Consider the following 19,729-nt stretch of genomic DNA (forward strand, 5'->3'; position numbering starts at 1 on the left):
CCCCCCCGCCCTGTATTTCATCCAGTTCTTAGAGTCTCACAGGTAGAATTGTGTATTGACCACAGACAAGGAAATACTTTGAAGGTCTTACTTATACGTCTATTTAAAGTCTAAAAACTCTCCAGCTATAAAAGCAACAACAGGATTCTAAAACGTCTGACTTCATCTGTTAAGTTCCACATCTGTAGAAGAAGTGTCAATTCATTGTGTCATACTCAATTTGTACAATAAACGAATAACCTGGAGAAGGGGAAAGTGTGTACTATAATCTGTGAGACTGTGAGCCAACATTAATGCTTACCCATGGATGATGTTTTATCCATGTCAGTTATTTGGCCATGACAATACAGTAACTAATACATGTAGGTAGGAAGAGTGTACGGAGAAAAGAGACTGCAGAGATTCACTGTGAGGCTGGAACCAAAGGCCAAGGCCAAGTTAGGAGTCATGAGAATATGGAAGAAGGCGTGGATCAGATGTTGACTGAGAAGCTGTAGGGATGAGGAGGAATCACACAATACACTTGGACTAACTCCCGTGTTTGCCACCTGCCTCAGTGGGTAGTCAGTCCTAATTATCATCCTTAGGCTGGACAGGAGGCCATCAGGTGACTGTGAATGAGAGTGGCTCACTCAGAGGCTCATATACGTGCATGCATAGTCCCCAGGGAATTCTTAGGAAGGATTAGGTGTGGCCTTGTTGGAGGTGTCACCGGAAATGGGCTTTGAAGTTTCAAAAGCCCATGCCAAGACCTGTCTCTCCTTTCTCTCTGTCACAGTACTCCCCAACCCCTGTCCCTGGCTGCTGCCTAGAGATCAAGATACAAAGCTCTCAGCTGCTGTTCCAGTGCTATGCTTGTCTGTTTCCTGCCATGATGGTCATGGTCTAACCCTCTAAAACTATAAGTAAAACCCCAATTAAGTGCTCTCTTTTATAACAGTTGCTTTCGCCACGGTGTAGCATAGAACAATTACTAAAATACTGTTCTGCAAGATCCAAGTTTGGCATTTGGGAGCCCATGTGAGATACAGCTGTAACTCCAGCTCCATGGGATCGAGTGCCCTTGAACAGCTTCCTCGGGCCCATAATTCAAAAGATAAATAAAAATAAAATCTGAAGAAAAAGCAAAACAACTGTTATCTTAGGACAAACTATTCTAGTCGTTTTTTGTGTGGATAGTCTATACAATTTCCCATTCATCACTGACATTTTAAATAGTGTACCTATCTAAAATCTATGGTTTATTGGGGAGGGGTTTGTAGCTCTGGTTAGCTACAAACACATGTAACTGAGGATAACCTTGAATTCCTGACCTTCCTAAGTGTTAGAATTAAGCCATGCCCAATTAGCACAGTGCTGGAGCTCAAATCTAGGGCTTTAGCGAGTGCGGCGAGTACTCTACAGACTGAGCTACATCTCTGGCCTTTGGGCCTTTCTTTCTTTCTTTCTTTTTCTTTTTCTTTTTCTTTTTCTTTTTTTAAATTGAGGGGGAAAACCCAGCTGTCTAAATGAGTTACATAAATAGTTCCTTGGAGAACTTTTTAAAACTATCTTTAACTGGTCATGATGGGTTAACCTGTAATTCCAGAATTTGGAAAGGTTGCAGTAGGATTGAGCTCAAGGCTAGCCTGAGCTACATAGCAGGGTTCCACCTCAAACACAAATAAAAGCAAAACAACTTTTTTTCCTTCTTTTTGTTTTTGTTTTGTATTGTTTGCTAAAAAGAAACAATCCAGCCAGTTGGTGGTGGTGCACCCAATCCCAGCACTCAGGAGGCAGAGGCAGGCAGACCTCTGAGTTCAAGACCAGCCTGGTCTACAAAGTGAGTTCTAGGACAGCCAGGGCTTCATAGAAACTTTGTCCAAAAAACAAAACAAAACAAAAAAAAAACAAAAATCCCTCGTGGGTCAGACACATGGCTCAAAGACTCTTGCCCCTGCCAGGCCTGGTGACCTCAGCTTCATTCCTTAAACCCACGTAGCAAGAGAACCAACTATGTGTGTGCATGCATGAATACACACACCGAAAAACAATGGGGCTGAGGAACATAATTTTTCCCAGCCAGCATGAGACACTGGGTTTAATCTTCATCAGAGGGGAAATAACAGAGCTGATTTTGCTATGAGTGAAAAATGTTCTCTAGGGGGCTGGAGAGATGGCTCAGTGGGTAAGAGCACCGACTGCTCTTCCAAAGGTCCTGAGTTCAAATCCCTCTGTAACAAGATCTGACTCCATCTTCTGGAGTGTCTGAAGACAGCTATGGTGTACTTACATATAATAAATAAATAAATCTTTAAAAAAAATGTTCTCTAAATTTGTATTTGATAAAAAATTATGTTGTGTTGCTTGGAAAGACAGAACTAGAAGCTAATTGTAAAACTGACAAGGAGGCAGAATTTGGCTCAGCTTAATTTCTAGTAATTAGAATGACCAACAGGGAAACGGACTGCTTACGAGCTGGTCTTGAACTCAGAGTAGTCCAGGCAAGCCTTGAACTTGTGATCTTCCTCTATCAGGCTCCCAAGCTGAGATTAGAGCCTGAACCATCAGACCTGGCAACAAATGTTAATGGGGCCTGGATAATTGATTCCATAATTTTGTGAAATTAAAGACAAATATTAGAAGATCCATCACAGTAACCTACAAAAAAAGTGAGTTCATGGCCATCTTAATGCTAATCTCATCATAACATTCCTAGCCTACCGTCTTCCATGGCTATAATATCCTGCTAAAAACATCAAGCAAGACAGAGAAATTTACCCATTGATACACAAGAGCCAAGTATACTTTTTTAGTTTTCAGCATCATTCTTAGACAAAATGATCTATAGCTCATAAGACCCTGAATTTGGTATGAAGATGGCTACATACATTTATATAGTCTGCAACAATGTCTACAAGAGATTGAGAGAGCTGTGTGTGACAAGTTGGTGCCACCCCACCCCCTCCAAAAAAAGTTTATCAAAGAAGTTTCAAAGTTCACTTTAGGATCCCATTTACGGTCACTGTGCTGTTTTAACTGACACAAGTGTGACTCCCATACAAAAGCACTCCCTTGGGAAAAACTATTCTGTTTAGTAGTGCATTTCGTTTCTGCTACAGGATGGGCAGGGGTGGGGAAATACGGAAAGTCATCCGTTGGGTTGGGAACACTCGGGGAGCACCACCTAAACCTAGGAGAAGCCCCCTGCAAAGCTCAAACCTCAATCCCTCTCTGGCTTTACTGTTTGTGTACTTTGAAGTAGCTGAAGTAAGAGGTGGAATCCAGATGCTGAGGCCAGATGTTATATGTAAGAGGGCAGGACAAGAGGGGCAGGCAAGTTCCCTGAGAGCATATAGTAACTAGAGGTTGACATTAAATTACTTTTCATCACAGGAATAGGAAGTTTAAAAAGGACAGGAGTCAGGCCAGTGTTAAATCTACCAGTTCTGACCTACCTCAGGTTATTTACTGTTCCTATGGGATTCTCTGTCAGTGACGTCACAGGGTCTGCCTACAGTACTGCCTGACTGCTCCTGAAAACACAGTACACTGCTCCAAGAGCCTAAAGGGTAGTCATTACAGAAACCCTTGATGGGGTCTTTTTTTTTGTTTCCCCTAATAAAATAAGCCCATCAGCACCAAGTTTCCTGAATTCATGGAATCATGTACCAAAGCAGCATAGTCCTTGTCCAATATTAAAGCTGGATTAGGAAGAGTGCTTTTGAAATGCAGCCCCTGGGAGCCTGGAATAGTTGTATACGCTTTTAATCCCCACACTCAGAAGGCAGAGGCAAGCAAGTCTCTCTGAGTTCAAAGCCAGTCTGGTCAAGAACAGCCAGGGGTGCCTAGGGAGAATCTGTCTCTCAAATAAAAAAGAAAAGGAAAAGAAACACAGCCTCTGTCTGTCTTCTCAGGGCCTAGGCTGACTCTAGACTACTATTCCCTCCACCTCTGTGCTCACCAGACTGACTCCAGCTGTGACATCTCTGCAATTCTGATGCACAGAAGCACCATCCGCATCTTGGAAAGAAAGGCTCTTCTGGTATGAGAAAATTGGTTTAGTGCAAACCCCTTCCCAAAAGGGGGTAACTGGTCCCCAAGCTTCCTTCGATTCTCAGTGCTTCATTTACTACTTGCCTCACAGTGTTTTTAAGACTCTGTTCCTGGAAACCCTGCTGACCCCTGCTTTCCCAGTCAGCCCCACGTTAAGTGAATTGTTCGAGGTGGGACAGACCCTAAATTGGTCCTATTAAAACAGGTAAGGCAAGAGTTCTGTAGATCAGGGCATGAAGAAAATAGTTTATGGCTCCCTCATGTGGAGTCTCTGATGTGGATTCTCAGCAGAGACTCTGAGAGAATTTTTGCTTTACACCCATTACATTCAAAGGCTTCTCTCCAGTGTGAATCCTCTGATGGCGAACAAGAGCTGAGCTATACCTGAAGGCTTTCCCACACTCGCTACATTCATAGGGATTCTCCCCTGTGTGGATTCTCTGATGTTGAATAAGGCCGGAACTGTAGGTAAACTTCCCTCCACATTCCATACATTCATAGGGCTTCTCTCCAGTGTGGATTCTCTGGTGCTGATAGAGGTGTGAGCTCTGGCTGAAGGCTTTCCCACACTCATTACATTCATAGGGTTTTTCTCCAGTGTGGATTCTCTGATGATGAATAAGGGTGGAGCTCCTGCTGAAGGCCTTCCCACACTCATTGCAAGCATAGGGCTTCTCCCCCGTGTGGATTCTCTGGTGGTGAGTGAGAGTGGAGCTCCAGCTAAAGGTTTTCCCACACTCGTTACATTCATAAGGCTTCTCCCCAGTGTGGATTCTCTGATGCAGAATGAGAGCAGAGCTACAACTGAAGGTCTTCCCACAATCCTTACACTCATAAGGTTTTTCTCCAGTGTGGATTCTCTGGTGCTGAATAAGATGTGCGCTCTGACTGAAGGCCTTTCCACACTCACTACATTCATAGGGTTTTTCTCCAGTGTGGATTCTCTGATGTTGAATAAGGTCTGAAGTACGATTAAAACTCTTGCTACATTCATCACACTTATGGGGTTTGTCTCCCATCTGAAGTCTTTGATGTGAAATAAGTTTGGAATTCACAGTGAAGCTGTTTCCAAACCCACTGTACTTCTCATTTCTTTCTCCCATATGGGTGAGCTTTTCCTCAACTCTAACTTGGTGAAACTCTTGTATTTTCCTATTCAGTCTTCCAACAGAGGAATTCCCTAGCTGCCTTTGCAAACTGACTTCTTGTTCGTAGGCTTCTTCAAACTTAAGACCCTGAGAAACATCCTTTTGGAATCGCCCCAGTATCATCTCACATGACCCCATACCTTCAGAGATTACTCGATCATTTCCAGTTTTGGAATCGCCATCTAGCACAATTAAAAAAAAAAACAAAAACAAAAAAAGTGTCATCTCTTATTTGTGAGAACATAAATACAAGTTGGAGGACAGGTAACCATGTGGCTGATGTTTAGAGCCCGAAGTACAGTGCCCCTTCGCTTTCCTAACGAGAGGCCTTTCAGAAAGGTAAGACAAATAGGCTAAAGAAATAGAAGAAATAAAGGAGAAGGCAAAGTCGGGGAGAAAAGATGTGAACCCAAAGGAAGTCAAGGACGTGCAGAGGTGGGAGGAGATGGCCTGCTTTGTTGGTGTACTGGCTAGTTTTGTGTCAACTTGACACAGGCTGGAATTACCACAGAAAAAGGAGCTTCAGTTGAGGAAATGCCTCCTCGAGATCCAGCTGTAAGGCATTTTCTCAATTAGTGATCAAGGGGGAAAGGCCCCTTGTGGGTGGTGCCATCTCTGAGCTGGTAGTCTTGGGTTCTATAAGAAAGCAAGCTGAGCAAGCCAGAGGAAGCAAGCCAGTAAAGAACATCCCTCCATGGCCTCTGCATCAGCTCCTGCTCCCTGACCTGCCTGAGTTCTAGTCCTGACTTCTTTCAGTGATAAACAGCAATGTGGAATTGTAAGCTGAATAAACCCTTTCCTCCCCCACTTGCTTCTTGGTCATGATGTTTGTGCAGGAATAGAAACCCTAAGACAAACTGGTACCAGCATAGTGGGGTATTCCTGTGACAACCTGACCATGTTTTGGGGAGGACTGTGGAAGGACTTTGGAACTTTGGGCCAGAAGATCCATTTGGTGTTAAGAGCTCTGTGGGATGTTGTGTAGGAGCTTGGAAGATAATGTTGAGAACAGTGCAGAAGATGGAGGCCTGGCTTGTGAAATTTTAGGGGGAAGATTAAAGACTCTTTTCCAGGCCATTGTTACTTTGATTGTGAAGATTCTGTGGTTCTGGTTAGCTGGGGCTGAAAAATCAGCTGTGATTAACAAGATACCAGAACTATTAAAGTGAAATCTTTGCATTACTGGGACTATTGATGCTGGTTAGCTGGAGCTATAAGAAATTAGTGGTGATTAAGAGGAGACCAGCATCACTGAGGTGACATCTTCTGGGAAGTGTTTTCTGAGAGCACAGAGGCTGTGTTCCAGAGATAGCCATGGTTGTACCTTGTGCTGTGGCTGGACTTAGTAATGTGTAAGAGTTACCCAGGTGGTACTGATTTTGAAGGCATGAAGGGGTCACAAAAAGCAGTGAGATGCCATGGAAGGCCATTGGTGAAGGTGCAGCCTCAGTTGCAATTGATGGCCCAGGACTGAAGGGGTCATGCAAAGGAGTTGAGGCTTGGCACCATGAAGAGAGCTTATAAGAGGCTATTGGTGAAGCCAAGTTACAGTGGAAGACAGCAGAGTTTTGGAGATGCCAGTACCATGAGATGTCCACCAAGAACAGCAGCAGCAGTGGCGTACAGACGGGCTGGAGCCTAGAAGACAACGTGTGTGCTACAAAGGGCATGGCTGGAGAAGTGACCCAAGCCCTTGAAGGAGCCCAGAAGATTGTGAATTGGATCCCAGACATTGGATGGTTAGAGATTGATTTTTGCTTTTGATTGTAACTGTGCCGATATTATTCCCTCTTGAAGGATGTTTTTAGTGAAGCGTACAGTTAAGAGACTTTGAATTTTAAAAGATACTGGATATTTTAAAAGGATTGAACTTTTAATATGTAAAGACTGTGGGACTTTTAAAATTGTTTAGATCTTGGGGATGAATAAGAAACTAAGGGTTGGGCTGGAGAGATGGCTCAGTGGTTAAGAGCACCGACAGCTCTTCCGAAGGTCCTGAGTTCAAATCCCAGCAACCTAATGGTGGCTCACAACCATCCGTAAATGAGATCGGACACCCTCTTCTGGTGCATCTGAAGACAGCTACAGTGTACTTATGTATTATAATAATAAATAAATCTTAAAAAAAAAAAAAAGAAAAGAAAGGGGCTGGTGAGATGGCTCAGTGGGTAAGAGCACCCGACTGCTCTTCAGAAGGTCCAAGGTTCAAATCCCAGCAACCACATGGTGGCTCACAACCATCCGTAACGAGATCTGGCGCCCTCTTCTGGAGTGTCTGAAGACAGCTGCAGTGTACTTATATATAATAAAAATAAATAAATCTTTAAAAAAAAAAAAAGAAAGAAAGAAACTAAAGGTTGAGGCTTACTAGTGATGCATTTGTGTGTCAAGTTGACAAGGGGTCAATTGTACTGGCTAGTTTTGTGTCAACTTGACACAGCTGGAGTTATCACAGAGAAAGGAGCTTCAGTTGAGGAAATGTCTCCATGAGATCCAACTGTAAGGCATTTTCTCAATTAGTGATCAAGGGGGAAAGGCCCCTTGTGGGTGGTGCCATCCCTGGGCTGGTAGTCTTGGGTTCTATAAGAGAGCAGGCTGAGCAAGCCAGGGGAAGCAAGCCAGTAAGGAACATCCCTCCATGGCCTCTGCATCAGCTCCTGCTTTCTGACCTGCTTGAGTTCCAGTCCTGACTTCCTTGGTGATGAACAGCAGTATGGAAGTGTAAGCTGAATAAACCCTTTCCTCCCCCACTTGCTTCTTGGTCATGATGTTTGTGCAGGAATAGAAACCCTGACTCAGACAGTGGGAACAAAAATCAGGTGAGAGGAGCTAAAGAGTTGGCTCACAGGTTAAAGCACTTGTTGCCCTTGCAAGGACCCAGGTTTGATTCCCAGCACCAAACAATCCATTTCTACTAGGGGTACATAAGCTACTAAACAAAAGAGTAGGTCCTTGGGGTAATCTAACAGAAAAACAGAGGCATAGAGAGCTCTACCATGTCCACCTAGACATGGAGCACTACCTTACATCTTCAAAAACCCCAACATACTGATCCTTTAGAAGTCTGTTTGTGACATGTTAAGTCATGAAAATACAGGGCTAAAGCACCAGGTTTGGTGTTAATTGAATGGGGCTCAGCCAGATGGCTCACACCTATAATCCCAGTGCTAGAGTAGCTGGTGTGGAAGGATTACACAATTAAAGGTCATCCTGGACTACTGAATAAGTTCCAGGCTAGCCTAGGGTGCAGTGTAAAACCCTGTCTCAAATAAGTGAATACATACATACATACATGCATACATGCATATATAGACATAAATAACAGGAAAAACCACTGGAGCTCAAGCTTTGCCATTCACCAGCTCTATCATCATGCAAAAAGTATCTAAGTTCATTGCTTGCTTGCTTGCTTGTTTGAGGCAGGGTCTCATGTAGCCCAGGGTGGTCTCAAAGCCATTATGTGGTGAACATACAACAGTTGGTCCACCTGCCTCTACTTCTCAATTGCTGAGAAGTTTATGCTACCACACCCGGCTGGCTTCTAATGGTCTTTTTATTTTTTCCATATATGAGTGTTTTGCCTGCATGTATGTTTGTGTATCACATGTATGCTTAGTGTATGCTTAGTGTCTATAGAGGCTAGAAGAGGGCATCAAATTTCCAGGAACTAGGGCTATAGAAGGTTGTGAGCTCTTCAGAAGATCAGCTAGTGTTCCTAACCACTGAGCTACCTCTCCAGGCCTGCTTATGCATACCTATAAAGTGAGGACAATACTCATCTCCCCAACCATGGAGTCACTGTGAGGAGGAAATGCAAGGCATCCGTGAGACTTCCGAATACACTACAAAAGTATCCTATAAATGAGAGTTATTCTTACCACTGCTCGTTTGCTTTTAAATTTATTTTTAATGTATATGATTCTTTGCCTACATGTATGTATGTATGTATGTGTGTATGTATGTACCAATTGTATGTTTATTGCCCTTGGAAGCCCAGAAGATTGCTTCAGATCCCCTGAAATGGAGTTATAAACAATTTTCAGTCTCCATGTGAGTAACAGAAACTGAACTTGGGTCTTCTGCAAGAGCAGAAAGTGCCATCTCTTTTGGGCAGCATTAGAGTTTTCTAAGACTGCACTGCCACTAGCCAAGCCCGTAGCCAAGAGATAGCAGGTTCTGTTGAGAAGTCCATGTCCTTACCCAGTGAGAACACATTCCCATAATTCTCCAGCATCACATCTCTGTAGAGGTCCCTCTGTGCAGGTTCCAACCGCTTCCACTCTTTCCAGATGAAGTACACAGCTACATCCTCAAATGTCACCAACTCCTGAAACAGTCACATGGCCAGACATGCAACTTCAGGGCAAGGGTCTGGACTGGAAAGACCAAATAGCAGCCAGGATGGGGCTGATAATACCTCTTTGGGATGTGGGCAGAGGTTGCAGCAATGCCAGCGTGAACATCCACAACAAGGTGCAGCACTGAAGGGATAGTGATGGACATAACTGCCTTCCAAGAGTTCACAACGGAAGTAATTTTCTTTATTAACATTTATTTATTTGGGGAAGGGGCATTACTGTACACACATGGAGGTTAGAGGCCAACCTGAGACAGTCAGTTCTCTCTAACATGTGGCTACTAGGGATTGAACTCAGATTCGCAGGATGGCAGCAGACACCTTTATGCACTACATCATCTCAGTGCCCCCAGATCTGTGGTCTAGATGGACAGAATTAGAATTTAGGGCACTGAATGAGACATCAAAAGGAAAAGGAAAAGAATGAAGGGAACCATGGCTTACCTGAGACTTGGCCTTTAGAAGCGCAGCAGCCAACATCTTGTCCCCCAGACTGTCCTTGTCAGGAAAGGAAGGGACTTTTGAAGAAGAAAGAGCTGAAGGACAATATCAGGGCTAGGAATCAATCTACCTGCTTTCTGACCCATGGTCACATGTCTCAAAAATCCACCAAACCACCCAGTCTTTCCTTTCATGAGTGCCATATTTTTTTCTTTTTTAAATTCTTGGTGGGTCTAGGGATCAAACCCACAGCTTTGTGCATGCGAGCAAGTGTTCTACCGCTGAACTCCACTAACGGCTCCTGTGACTATTCATGCCCTTTCTTCAAACTGGGCCAGGAACCAGTTATATTGTCATTTCCCTTCCATCACCGCAAAGTCTTTTATGGGATTCTTAAGCAAAGAAAGGTGAGCAGCTTCCCTCAAGCTCTGACAGAAAACACAACACCCACTCCTCTTTTGTCATCTGCAGATCAAATTTTTATCTACACAATAGAAATATTTCCTAGCTCTGAACTTGATCACATACCTTTCTTCATCAGCCGTAAGTTTGGTGTTTGTCTCTTAGGGTCTAACCCACTACATATAACCAGATCTGATGAAAAGGACTCTAAGAGCCAGGCAGTGGTGGCGCATGCCTTTAATCCCAGCACTTGGGAGGCAGAGGCAGGCGGATTTCTGAGTTCAAGGCCAACCTAGTCTACAGAGAAACCCTGTCTCAAAAAAAAAAAAAAGAAAGAAAGAAAGAAAAGAAAAAGAAAAATGAAAAGGGCTTTAAGAGCTTTTTCCTAGGAAACATAGGATCAACAGACATTACGATTGAACCCTGAGGCTGTAGCTCAGAGCTAAGCACTTACCTAGCTTATGTATGGCCCTGGATTCCATACCTAGTAAGTCCTATCTCCCACAAACCTCTCTAATGTTTGGGGAATTTTTTTTCTCTGTGTGAGTGTGGATGCACACATGACATGTGGAGGTCAGAGGACAATCTCAGGTGTCAGTCCTTGCCTTCTACTTTATTTGAGACAGGGGATCTTTGTGGGTTTTCTGCTATGTATTCCATGCTAGCTGGCCTATGAACTTCTGAAAGCCCTCCTATCTGTAGCTCCCATCTCCCCACAGGAATGCTAGGACGACATTCTTACTAAATAAATGTCCGACTTTAATGTAGGTTCTGGGGATTCAAGCTCCTGGCCTCAAGCTTCTGTGGCAAGACCTTTTACCCAGTGAGCCATCGCTCCAACTCCACAACCTTTTAATGCTAAAAAAAAAAAGAGGTATGAAAATGTAATAAAACGCATCAGTTTAAGCCCAACACTCCAGGCACAAGTCAAAGACCTGGAAAACTCAAGGCCAGCCTGGGCTATATAGTGAGCTTCTGTCTCAAAAATCAAACAAGCAAACCAAGTGTGCTGGCCCACACCTTTAATCCTAGCACTCAGGATACACAGCAGGCAGGTCTCTTTGACATTCAGATCATCCTAGTGTATATAATGAGTCTCTGGCCAGCCATGGCAACAAAGTGAGACCCTGGCTCAAAGGAAAACAAAACACAAACAAGTAAACGACGGGAAGAGATGAGAATGCCCCGCCCCTGGTCCCATGCCTTACCGCTCTCTAACAGGGGCAGAGGTCCCTGAGATGCATGGTCTGCCTGGGTTTCCATGGGCGAGGGAGAAATGCTCTGGTCACTGGTCGGCTAGCTGTAGACTCAGCAAGCAGCAGGTTTTGAAGGACTGCAGAAGCAAGAGATGAAAACTGAGTTTTAAAAATGCCTCCTGATTTCATAAAGAGGGCCCTGCACTTCCATACCCAGGGACAGCGAAAAGAAACACGTGGGACGACTCTTTTAGATCCCCGTGAATAATGGCACTTCCTCCCGGTAATAAGACGAGACCATACAAGAAATCCAGACTTCCAAATCTTCTCCACCCACACAACACTTTGAGTAAAATGTGTTAACAATGAGGTGGCTATCACTCCACAGGATGAAATGACTGACCCAGAGCCCAGTATGGTGTCTTACACCTGTAATCCCAGTACTAGGGAGGTGGGCAGGAGGATCAGATCAAAGCCAACCTATGCTATAAGAAACTTTGCCTTGGGACTCGAGGGATGGGTGTCTCGGTGGTTAAGAATACTTGGTGCCCTTCCTGGAGACCCAGGTTCAATTCCTAGCACCTACATTGCAACTTACAACACCTGGAGCTTAAGTTCTAATTCTAAAAAGAAACCGTATCTTAAGACAAAAGACAAAAAAAAAAAAAAAAAAATCTAACCCCAGATGTGCTTCCTCTAGCTCTATATGAGCTCCTGCCTCACAAAACACACAAGGGGCTGGAGTGATGCTCAGTGGTTCAGAGCACTGGCTGCCCTTCCAGAGGACCCAAAGTTTGAATCTCATCATTCACATTGGTACCTCACAGCTTTCTGCAACTCCAGTCTCAGGGGATTTGATGCCCTTTTTTGTCCTATGGGGACACTACATGCACATGGGACACAGATATATACACAGGCAAAACACCCATACACAAAATAAATAAAAATAAAAATGGGACAAGCTGAGGTGAGTATGAGACCTCATCTCAAAAGGGACAAAAACAACAAAATTATTTCCCTTTAAAGGTCAGCTAGCCAGACTATTACAGAAACTCTTGTCTCAAAAAACAAAAACAACAAACAAACAACAACAACAACAAAAAAGGTTATGCAAAAGGACTGGAGACAGACATGGCTCAGTGGTCTGGAGTATTGGCTGTACTTCCAGAGGAACAAAGTTTCATTCCCAGCAACCACGTGATATTCTCTTCTGGCCTCTCAGGCACCAGGCACAGCATGCAAGTGGTGGACAGACATGCATGCAGGCAATTCACCTATACATTTACAATTTAAAAAAATAAATAAAATTTTTAAAAAAGTATACCGTTAAAATATTTTGCTGGAGCCGGGCGGTGGTGGCGCACACCTTTAATCCCAGCACTTGGGAGGCAGAGGCAGGTGGATTTCTGAGTTCGAGGCCAGCCTGGTCTACAAAGTGAGTTCCAGGACAGCCAGAGCTATACAGAGAAACCCTGTCTCGAAAAACCAAAAAAAAAAAAAAAAAAAAAAAATATTTTGCTGGGTGGTAGTGCTGCACACCTTTAACCTCAGCACTCGGGAGGCAGAGGCAGCAGTAAGTTGGAGGCCAACTCTAGTGTGCATAGAGAGTTCAAGGACAGCCAGGGCTACGGGGAGAGAGAGCTGTCTCAAAAACAACAAACTACAGAGTAAAACCATCCAGGTGTGGGCAGGGCCTTTCCCTTGCCCTGTTGATTTTTTTTTTTTTTGGGGGGGGGGGAGGTGGTTTTTTGGAGACAGAGTTTCTCTGTATAGCCCTGGCCGTCCTGGAACTCACTTTGTAGACCAGGCTGGCCTCAAACTCAGAAATCCGCCTGCCTCTGTCTCCCGAGTGCTGGGATTAAAGGTGTGCACCATCACGCCCAGCTCCTTGCCCTGTTGTTAACCCTACTCTCTCAAGCTGTGTGAACCAAAAAAGACCACCTGGCTGTAAGCACAGGTCAAGAAAGGCCTCGCCTCCTGGATCCTTTCCTCTTTCTTTGGAGTAACTCACTATAAGATTAAGGTAGCAATGACTGGAAACTTAGCACCTTTTGTGCAGTTCTGAGGTTTTTGTTTGTTTGGTTTGGTCTTTATTGGGTAAGAATCAGACTATAGCCCAGACTAGCCTGGAATTCACTGTATAGTACAAGTTGGCCCTGCTTCATTTGCCTCTGTGCTGGGATTGGATGTGAGCAAGCCAATCTGGCTAATTCCTGGAAATTCACATTAGGTCACTGTTTCTCAAACTTGTAGGTCGTGACCCCTTTGGAAGTTGAATGACCCTTTCAGAGGGGTTACCTAAGACTATTGGAAAACACAGATATTTATATTACTGTTCATATCAGTAGCAAAAAAAATACAGTTATGAAGTAGTGACAATAATAACTTTACGGTTGGGGGGTCACCACATGAGAAACTGCATTAAAAGGTTGAGAATTTCTGTTTTAGGTTCTACCAGTGCTGTATGATTAAGGGGTCAAAATGGGGAAATCGGGTTCAGTTTATGTCTAATATAGATACTTAAGAAGTATGGAGGGTAAATGTGCTAGGAACTACCAGCAAAGACCATCACATACTGTCTTTTCAGTACACCCTAGAGAGCTGAAATGGACCTAAGGTTCTCTGTGTTCAACTAGTTTCTCAATGTCTTAGCCAGCTAATGAACCGGCTCCAGCATGTCCACGAAAGGGTATCAGTCAGTAAAAAAAAAAAAAAAACTATAGCCATAGGACATGAGATCTTGGTGAGGTTACCGAGGACCCGAGTTCGCACCTCCTCCCAAGCCCTAGTTCTCACTGCGACCCAGAAACTACTGTCTGGTTTTCCGATTCAATTAAGGAAAAACTTCCTTCTCCTGCCCTCACACAGAAATCGGTGTGCTGAGAGTACCAAGTTAGGGTGGCAATCTGTCATCAGTTGTTTTAAAGAGAGGGAGACCTCCGTAGCGACGCTAGGAATCTTAAACACTGGGGCTGGGGACGGTAAGAGACACAAAAAGCAGACCCGGAGTCCCATTACGCGACACCCGGGTTCACGCTGCGCGCCTGCAGCTAGGGTTGCGGAGCTGGACAGCGACTGCGGGAGGAAGGTGGGCCCAGAACCCCGGCGGGCCGCGGACGTGTGAACACCAACCCCCTTCCCCGGCGACCACAACTTCCACCTCACCGCGAGTCCGGGAGATGGCCCCACTCACCCTGGGGACAGGGACGTAAGACTTAGGGGGCCGGACACGAAACAGGTCCTGTTGGACCCTGTCACAGACCCACACAACGGAGAACAGAACAAAGAACGGAAACTGCCCCTCCCCATATCGTTTCCGGGTCGTCCTTTCTCACCACCCAGGACAACAAATGCCCACTTGCTCTGTCTAGGAAAATGGGAGGTCTTCATCTCTCGATGGTACGCTGACTCGTGCTGGGAAAACAAGCGCACCAGACTGCGCCACATGCTGGCCAGGTTGGGAAGGGACGATGCGTAGGCTGAAGAAGAAGTTGGAGGTCCAGGAAATTCAGGGCACAAGTTCTAGTGGCTCTGAGGCAGAGAGAGTACACCATCACCCAAACCTCCATAGCAAATATATGAAACTTGAAGAATCCCTTAATATAAATGTGCACCATTGGCTGGTCGTGATGGCGCACGCCTTTAATCCCAGCACTGGGGAAGCAGAGTCAGGCAGATCTCTGTGAGGCCAGCCTGACCAATGATACAAAACAAAACAAAAAATAACAGAGCACCATGGGTTTTGTTTTTTGGTTGTTTTGTTTTGTTTTGTTTTTACTCATGAATCTTTCTTTAATTATTTTGAACAACATTTTCACTAATTAAGAAAATATTTTATTTCAAAACTTCTTTTTTTTTTTTTTTTTTTTGGTTTTTCGAGACAGGGTTTCTCCTTATAGCTCTGGCTGTCCTGGAACTCACTTTGTAGACCAGGCTGGCCTCGAACTCAGAAATCCGCCTGCCTCTGCCTCCCGAGTGCTGGGATTAAAGGCGTGCGCCACCACGCCCGGCTCAAAACTTCTTATAGTAGAAAAATGGATTACCTTTTTAACATGGTATCTCCACTGCTTGGTAAGAAGTATAATAGTTATATTTTTAAAATTTGGAATTTATGCTGGTACTAATGATATTATATCCAAAATAGCGCCATGGGGTTGTTTGTTTGTTTGTTTGTTTGTTTTTGGTTTTTTCGAGACAGGGTTTCTCTGTGTAGCCCTGGCTGTCCTGGCCCGGCCGCCATGGGGTTTTAAAAGCACTCAGCACTCAGTTTTTAAAAGATTTATTTTAACCAGGCAGTGGTGGTGCACGCCTTTAATCCCAGTACTTGGGAGGCAGAGACAGGCGGATTTCTGAGTTTGAGGCCAGCCTGGTCTACAGAGTGAGTTCCAGGACAGCCAAGGCTACACAGAGAAACCCTGTCTCGAAAACAAAAAGACGCCGGGCGTGGTGGCGTACGCCTTTAGTCCCAGCACTCGGGAGGCAGAGGCAGGCGGATTTCTGAGTTCGAGGCCAGCCTGGTCTACAAAGTGAGTTCCAGGACAGCCAGGGCTACACAGAGAAACCCTGTCTCGAAAAACCAAAAAAAAAAAAAAAAAAAAAAAAAGAAAAAAAAAAAAGAAAAAAAATTATTTTAATAGATTTAATACTTATTTGAAGATTTAGTATTTTAATGGGTGTTTTTCCTGCACACACACACACACACACACACACACACACACACACACACACACACACACATACCTGATTCAGATATAGGTCAGACGAAGCCATCAAGATTTAGTATTTTAATGGGTGTTTTTCCTGCACACACACACACACACACACACACACACATACCTGATTCAGATATAGGTCAGACGAAGCCATCACATCTTCTGGAACTGGAGTTATGGTAATGAGTGGCCATATGAGTGCATGGAATCTGGGTCCTCTGGAGGAGCAGCCAGTATTTTTTTTTTTTTTGGTAAAGATTTACTTATTATTATTATATCTAAGTACACTGTGGCTGTCTTCAGATGCATCAGATCTCATTATAGATGGTTGTGAGCCACCATGTGGTTGCTGGGATTTGAACTCAGGACCTTCGGAAGAGCAGTTGGTGCTCTTAACCACTGAGCCATCTCTCCAGCCCGCAGCCAGTGCTCTTAACTGCTCAGACATTTCTCCAGACCTCAGCTTTGCTTTTAGACTGCTTGACTAGCCTGGCTGAAGCCCTGGGTCCCCATCCCCAATGGTGCATAAACGAGACAATATGGTACAGTACTGTATTCCTAGCATTTGGGAGGTGGTGGCAGGAAGATCAAGGACTCAAGTTCATTCTTCAGTACATACTGAGTTCAAAGCCAGCTTGGGCTACATGAGACGTCTCACGTAAGTGATTCTGCAATTACGAGCCTGACGTGGGGTACACATCTGTAATTGCAGTACTTTAGAGCCTGAAACAGAAAAATAGTCAAAAGTTTGAGGCCAGCCTCAATTGCAGACTAAAACTTGGTCTCAAAACAAATGATAATAATTAACAAACACATATTTAAAATGAGCTTCCTATAAAGGCTCACATTTGGGGTTCAAGAGATACCCTGAGACATATTGTGGTTTGGGGGTAAACAATTTATTCTAAGCATTATTAATGCTACAGAGATTGTGCTGGAAGTTGTGAAGAGATTTCAGGCCCGGAAACTAAGAGGAGTAAGGAGTAGTATTGCATCTTACTGGTTTTAGAGAGGTAGGTAACCCCATTCCATGTCATGAATGACTAGTCAATAGTACACGATAGAGGGATGACTCAGTGGTAAAGAGCATGTACTCTTATTCCAGGACTGGAGTTCATTTCCCAGTACCCATGTCTGTACACTCACAACCACCTACGACTCTAGCTCCAAGGGAAAGAGGAAAAGTTTGTCTCTTTAGCTAATGTGTGTCTATCATATGAGATGTGCCACCTGTAACCGCTGATTGCTGGGGTTTGGTGCACCGCCTTAGGGGAAGTGAGGATTGCAGACTGGTCATAGTTTATTTTTTATTTTTTTTTGCAGAAGCTGTGAGGATGAAGAAAGAGGTTCTGCAAGTCAGCCTAGCCTGACTAATCCTAAGCCCAAGCCTAACATGTTCAAATAGAATTTTTTACTTAGTCAATTAATTAATTAAACAGGGTATCATTCTGAAACTCTAGCTGGCCTAGAACTTGCTATGTGGACCAGATTAGCCTGGGACTTACAAAGATCCTTCTGCTTCTGCCTCCCCAGTACTGGAATTAAAGGTGTGTGTTACTATGCCTGGCTCTCAAACAAACATTTTGACATAAAATGCTCTCCATGTGGGGCTGGAGAGCTCAAGGAATGGAAGCCTTTGTTACTGATGATACAGCTCACACAATGGGAATAAGGGGTAGTTTATTCTAAGTCCTATTTGAGTGATCATGGTCTAGTAAGGCAGATTTAGGTTACTCCAAATTTCATGTTCATGTTCTCACATGGAAGCAGTTTCATGTATTGTTATAGTCTTACAGAACAAGGCAAGTTACACATTATGGCAAGTTAAAAATACCTTGGTGGTACCTCAAGGAGAGAGGGCTACAGAAGGCTGGAGCAAGCTTTTCTACAGGCCCTCAGATGCTATCTGAAGACATTCTTAACTTTTGGTTGGTGGAAACTAGAAGTCTGTTAGTTAATAGATTTTTAATCTACAGGTTTAGATTTTTAGAAGATTTAAACATCACAAGATGTTTTGACATAGAAATGAGCAAGGAATGGCTGCTTAGAGGGCGATTTGGGGAATCAGACTCTGGACCGGTAACATTCCAAACTGACCACATTACTGGGGTTCTAATCAGTCAATCAAACTCTACAGAAACATTTTCCAAGCCTGGCAGCTTTCATCTAACCAACTCATGCAAGCTGTCCTCTGACCTATGTTGGGGTATTCACATTACACACACACACACACACACACACACACACACACACACACACTCAAAATAGAGTAAAGGGCTGGTGAGATGGCTCAGTGGATAAGAGCACCCGACTGCTCCTCCAAAGGTCCAGAGTTCAAATCCCAGCAACCACATGGTGGCTCACAACCACCTGTAACAAGATCTGGCGCCCTCTTCTGGAGTGTCTGAAGACATCTACAGTGTACTTACATATAATAATAAATAAATAAATCTAAAAAAAAAATAGAGTAAAAAACAAAGGTGTTCTCCTATACCCTATTATTGTTTTGTTTTTCTTTCTTCCTTCCTCCCTTTCTTTCTTTCTTTCTTTCTTTCTTTCTTTCTTTCTTTCTTTCTTTCTTTCTTTTTTTGGTTTTTTGAGACAGGGTTTTCTCTGTATAGCCCTGGCTGTCCTGCAACTCACTCTGTAGACCAGGCTGACCTCGAACTCAGAAATCTGCCTGCCTCTACCTCCCGAGTGCTGGGATTAAAGGCATGCGCCACCATGCCCAACTTGTTTTGTTTTTCGAGGCAGGGTGTCTTAGTCAGGGTTTCTATTCCTGCACAAACATCATGTCCAAGAAGCAAGTTGGGGAGGAAAAGGTTTATTCAGCTTACACTTCCACATTGCTGTTCATCACTGAAAGAAGTCAGGACTGGAACTCAAGCAGGTCAGGAAGCAGGAGCTGATGCAGAAGCCATGAAGGGATGTTCCTTACTGGCTTGCTTAGCCTGCTCTCTTATAGAACCCAAGAATGCCAACCCAGAGATGGTCCCACCCACAATGGGCCTTTCCCCCTTGAAAACTAATTGAGAAAATACCCAACAGCTGGATCTCATGGAGGCACTTCCCCAACTGAAGCTTTCTCTGTGATAACCCCAGCCTGTGTCAAGTTAACACATAAAACCAGCCAGTACAATGGTCAACTTGACACACAAACACATCACTAGTAAGCCTCAACCCTTAGTTCTTATTCATCCCCAAGATCTAAACAACTTTAAAAGCCCCACAGTCTTTACATATTAAAAGTTCAATCTTTTTAAAATATCCAATATCGGGCTGGTGAGATGGCTCAGTGGGTAAGAGCATCCGACTGCTCTTCCGAAGGTCTGGAGTTCAAATCCCAGCAACCACATGGTGGCTCACAACCATCCGTAACGAGATCTGACTCCCTCTTCTGGAGTGTCTGAAGACAGCTACAGTGTACTTACATATAAT

The 19,729-nt window shown here is 44.1% G+C and overlaps 1 protein-coding gene across 1 annotated transcript; it reads right to left on the reverse strand.

The window, feature by feature from the left end:
- Positions 1 to 14,888, reverse strand: Znf3 (zinc finger protein 3). The gene is made up of 5 exons (XM_021161908.3): positions 14,773 to 14,888; positions 11,592 to 11,716; positions 9,985 to 10,076; positions 9,384 to 9,510; positions 1 to 5,365 (listed from the first exon to the last, which is right to left on the reverse strand). The coding sequence occupies exons 2-5, from the start codon at positions 11,644 to 11,646 to the stop codon at positions 4,320 to 4,322; spliced, it is 1,320 nt and encodes a 439-aa protein (XP_021017567.1). The 5' UTR covers positions 11,647 to 11,716; positions 14,773 to 14,888; the 3' UTR covers positions 1 to 4,319.
- Between the last annotated feature and the right edge of the window lie 4,841 nt (positions 14,889 to 19,729).

Source organism: Mus caroli, unplaced genomic scaffold, assembly GCF_978045245.1.
Source record: "Mus caroli unplaced genomic scaffold, Mus_caroli_1 scaffold_4, whole genome shotgun sequence".
NCBI classification, from domain to species: Eukaryota; Metazoa; Chordata; class Mammalia; order Rodentia; family Muridae; genus Mus; species Mus caroli.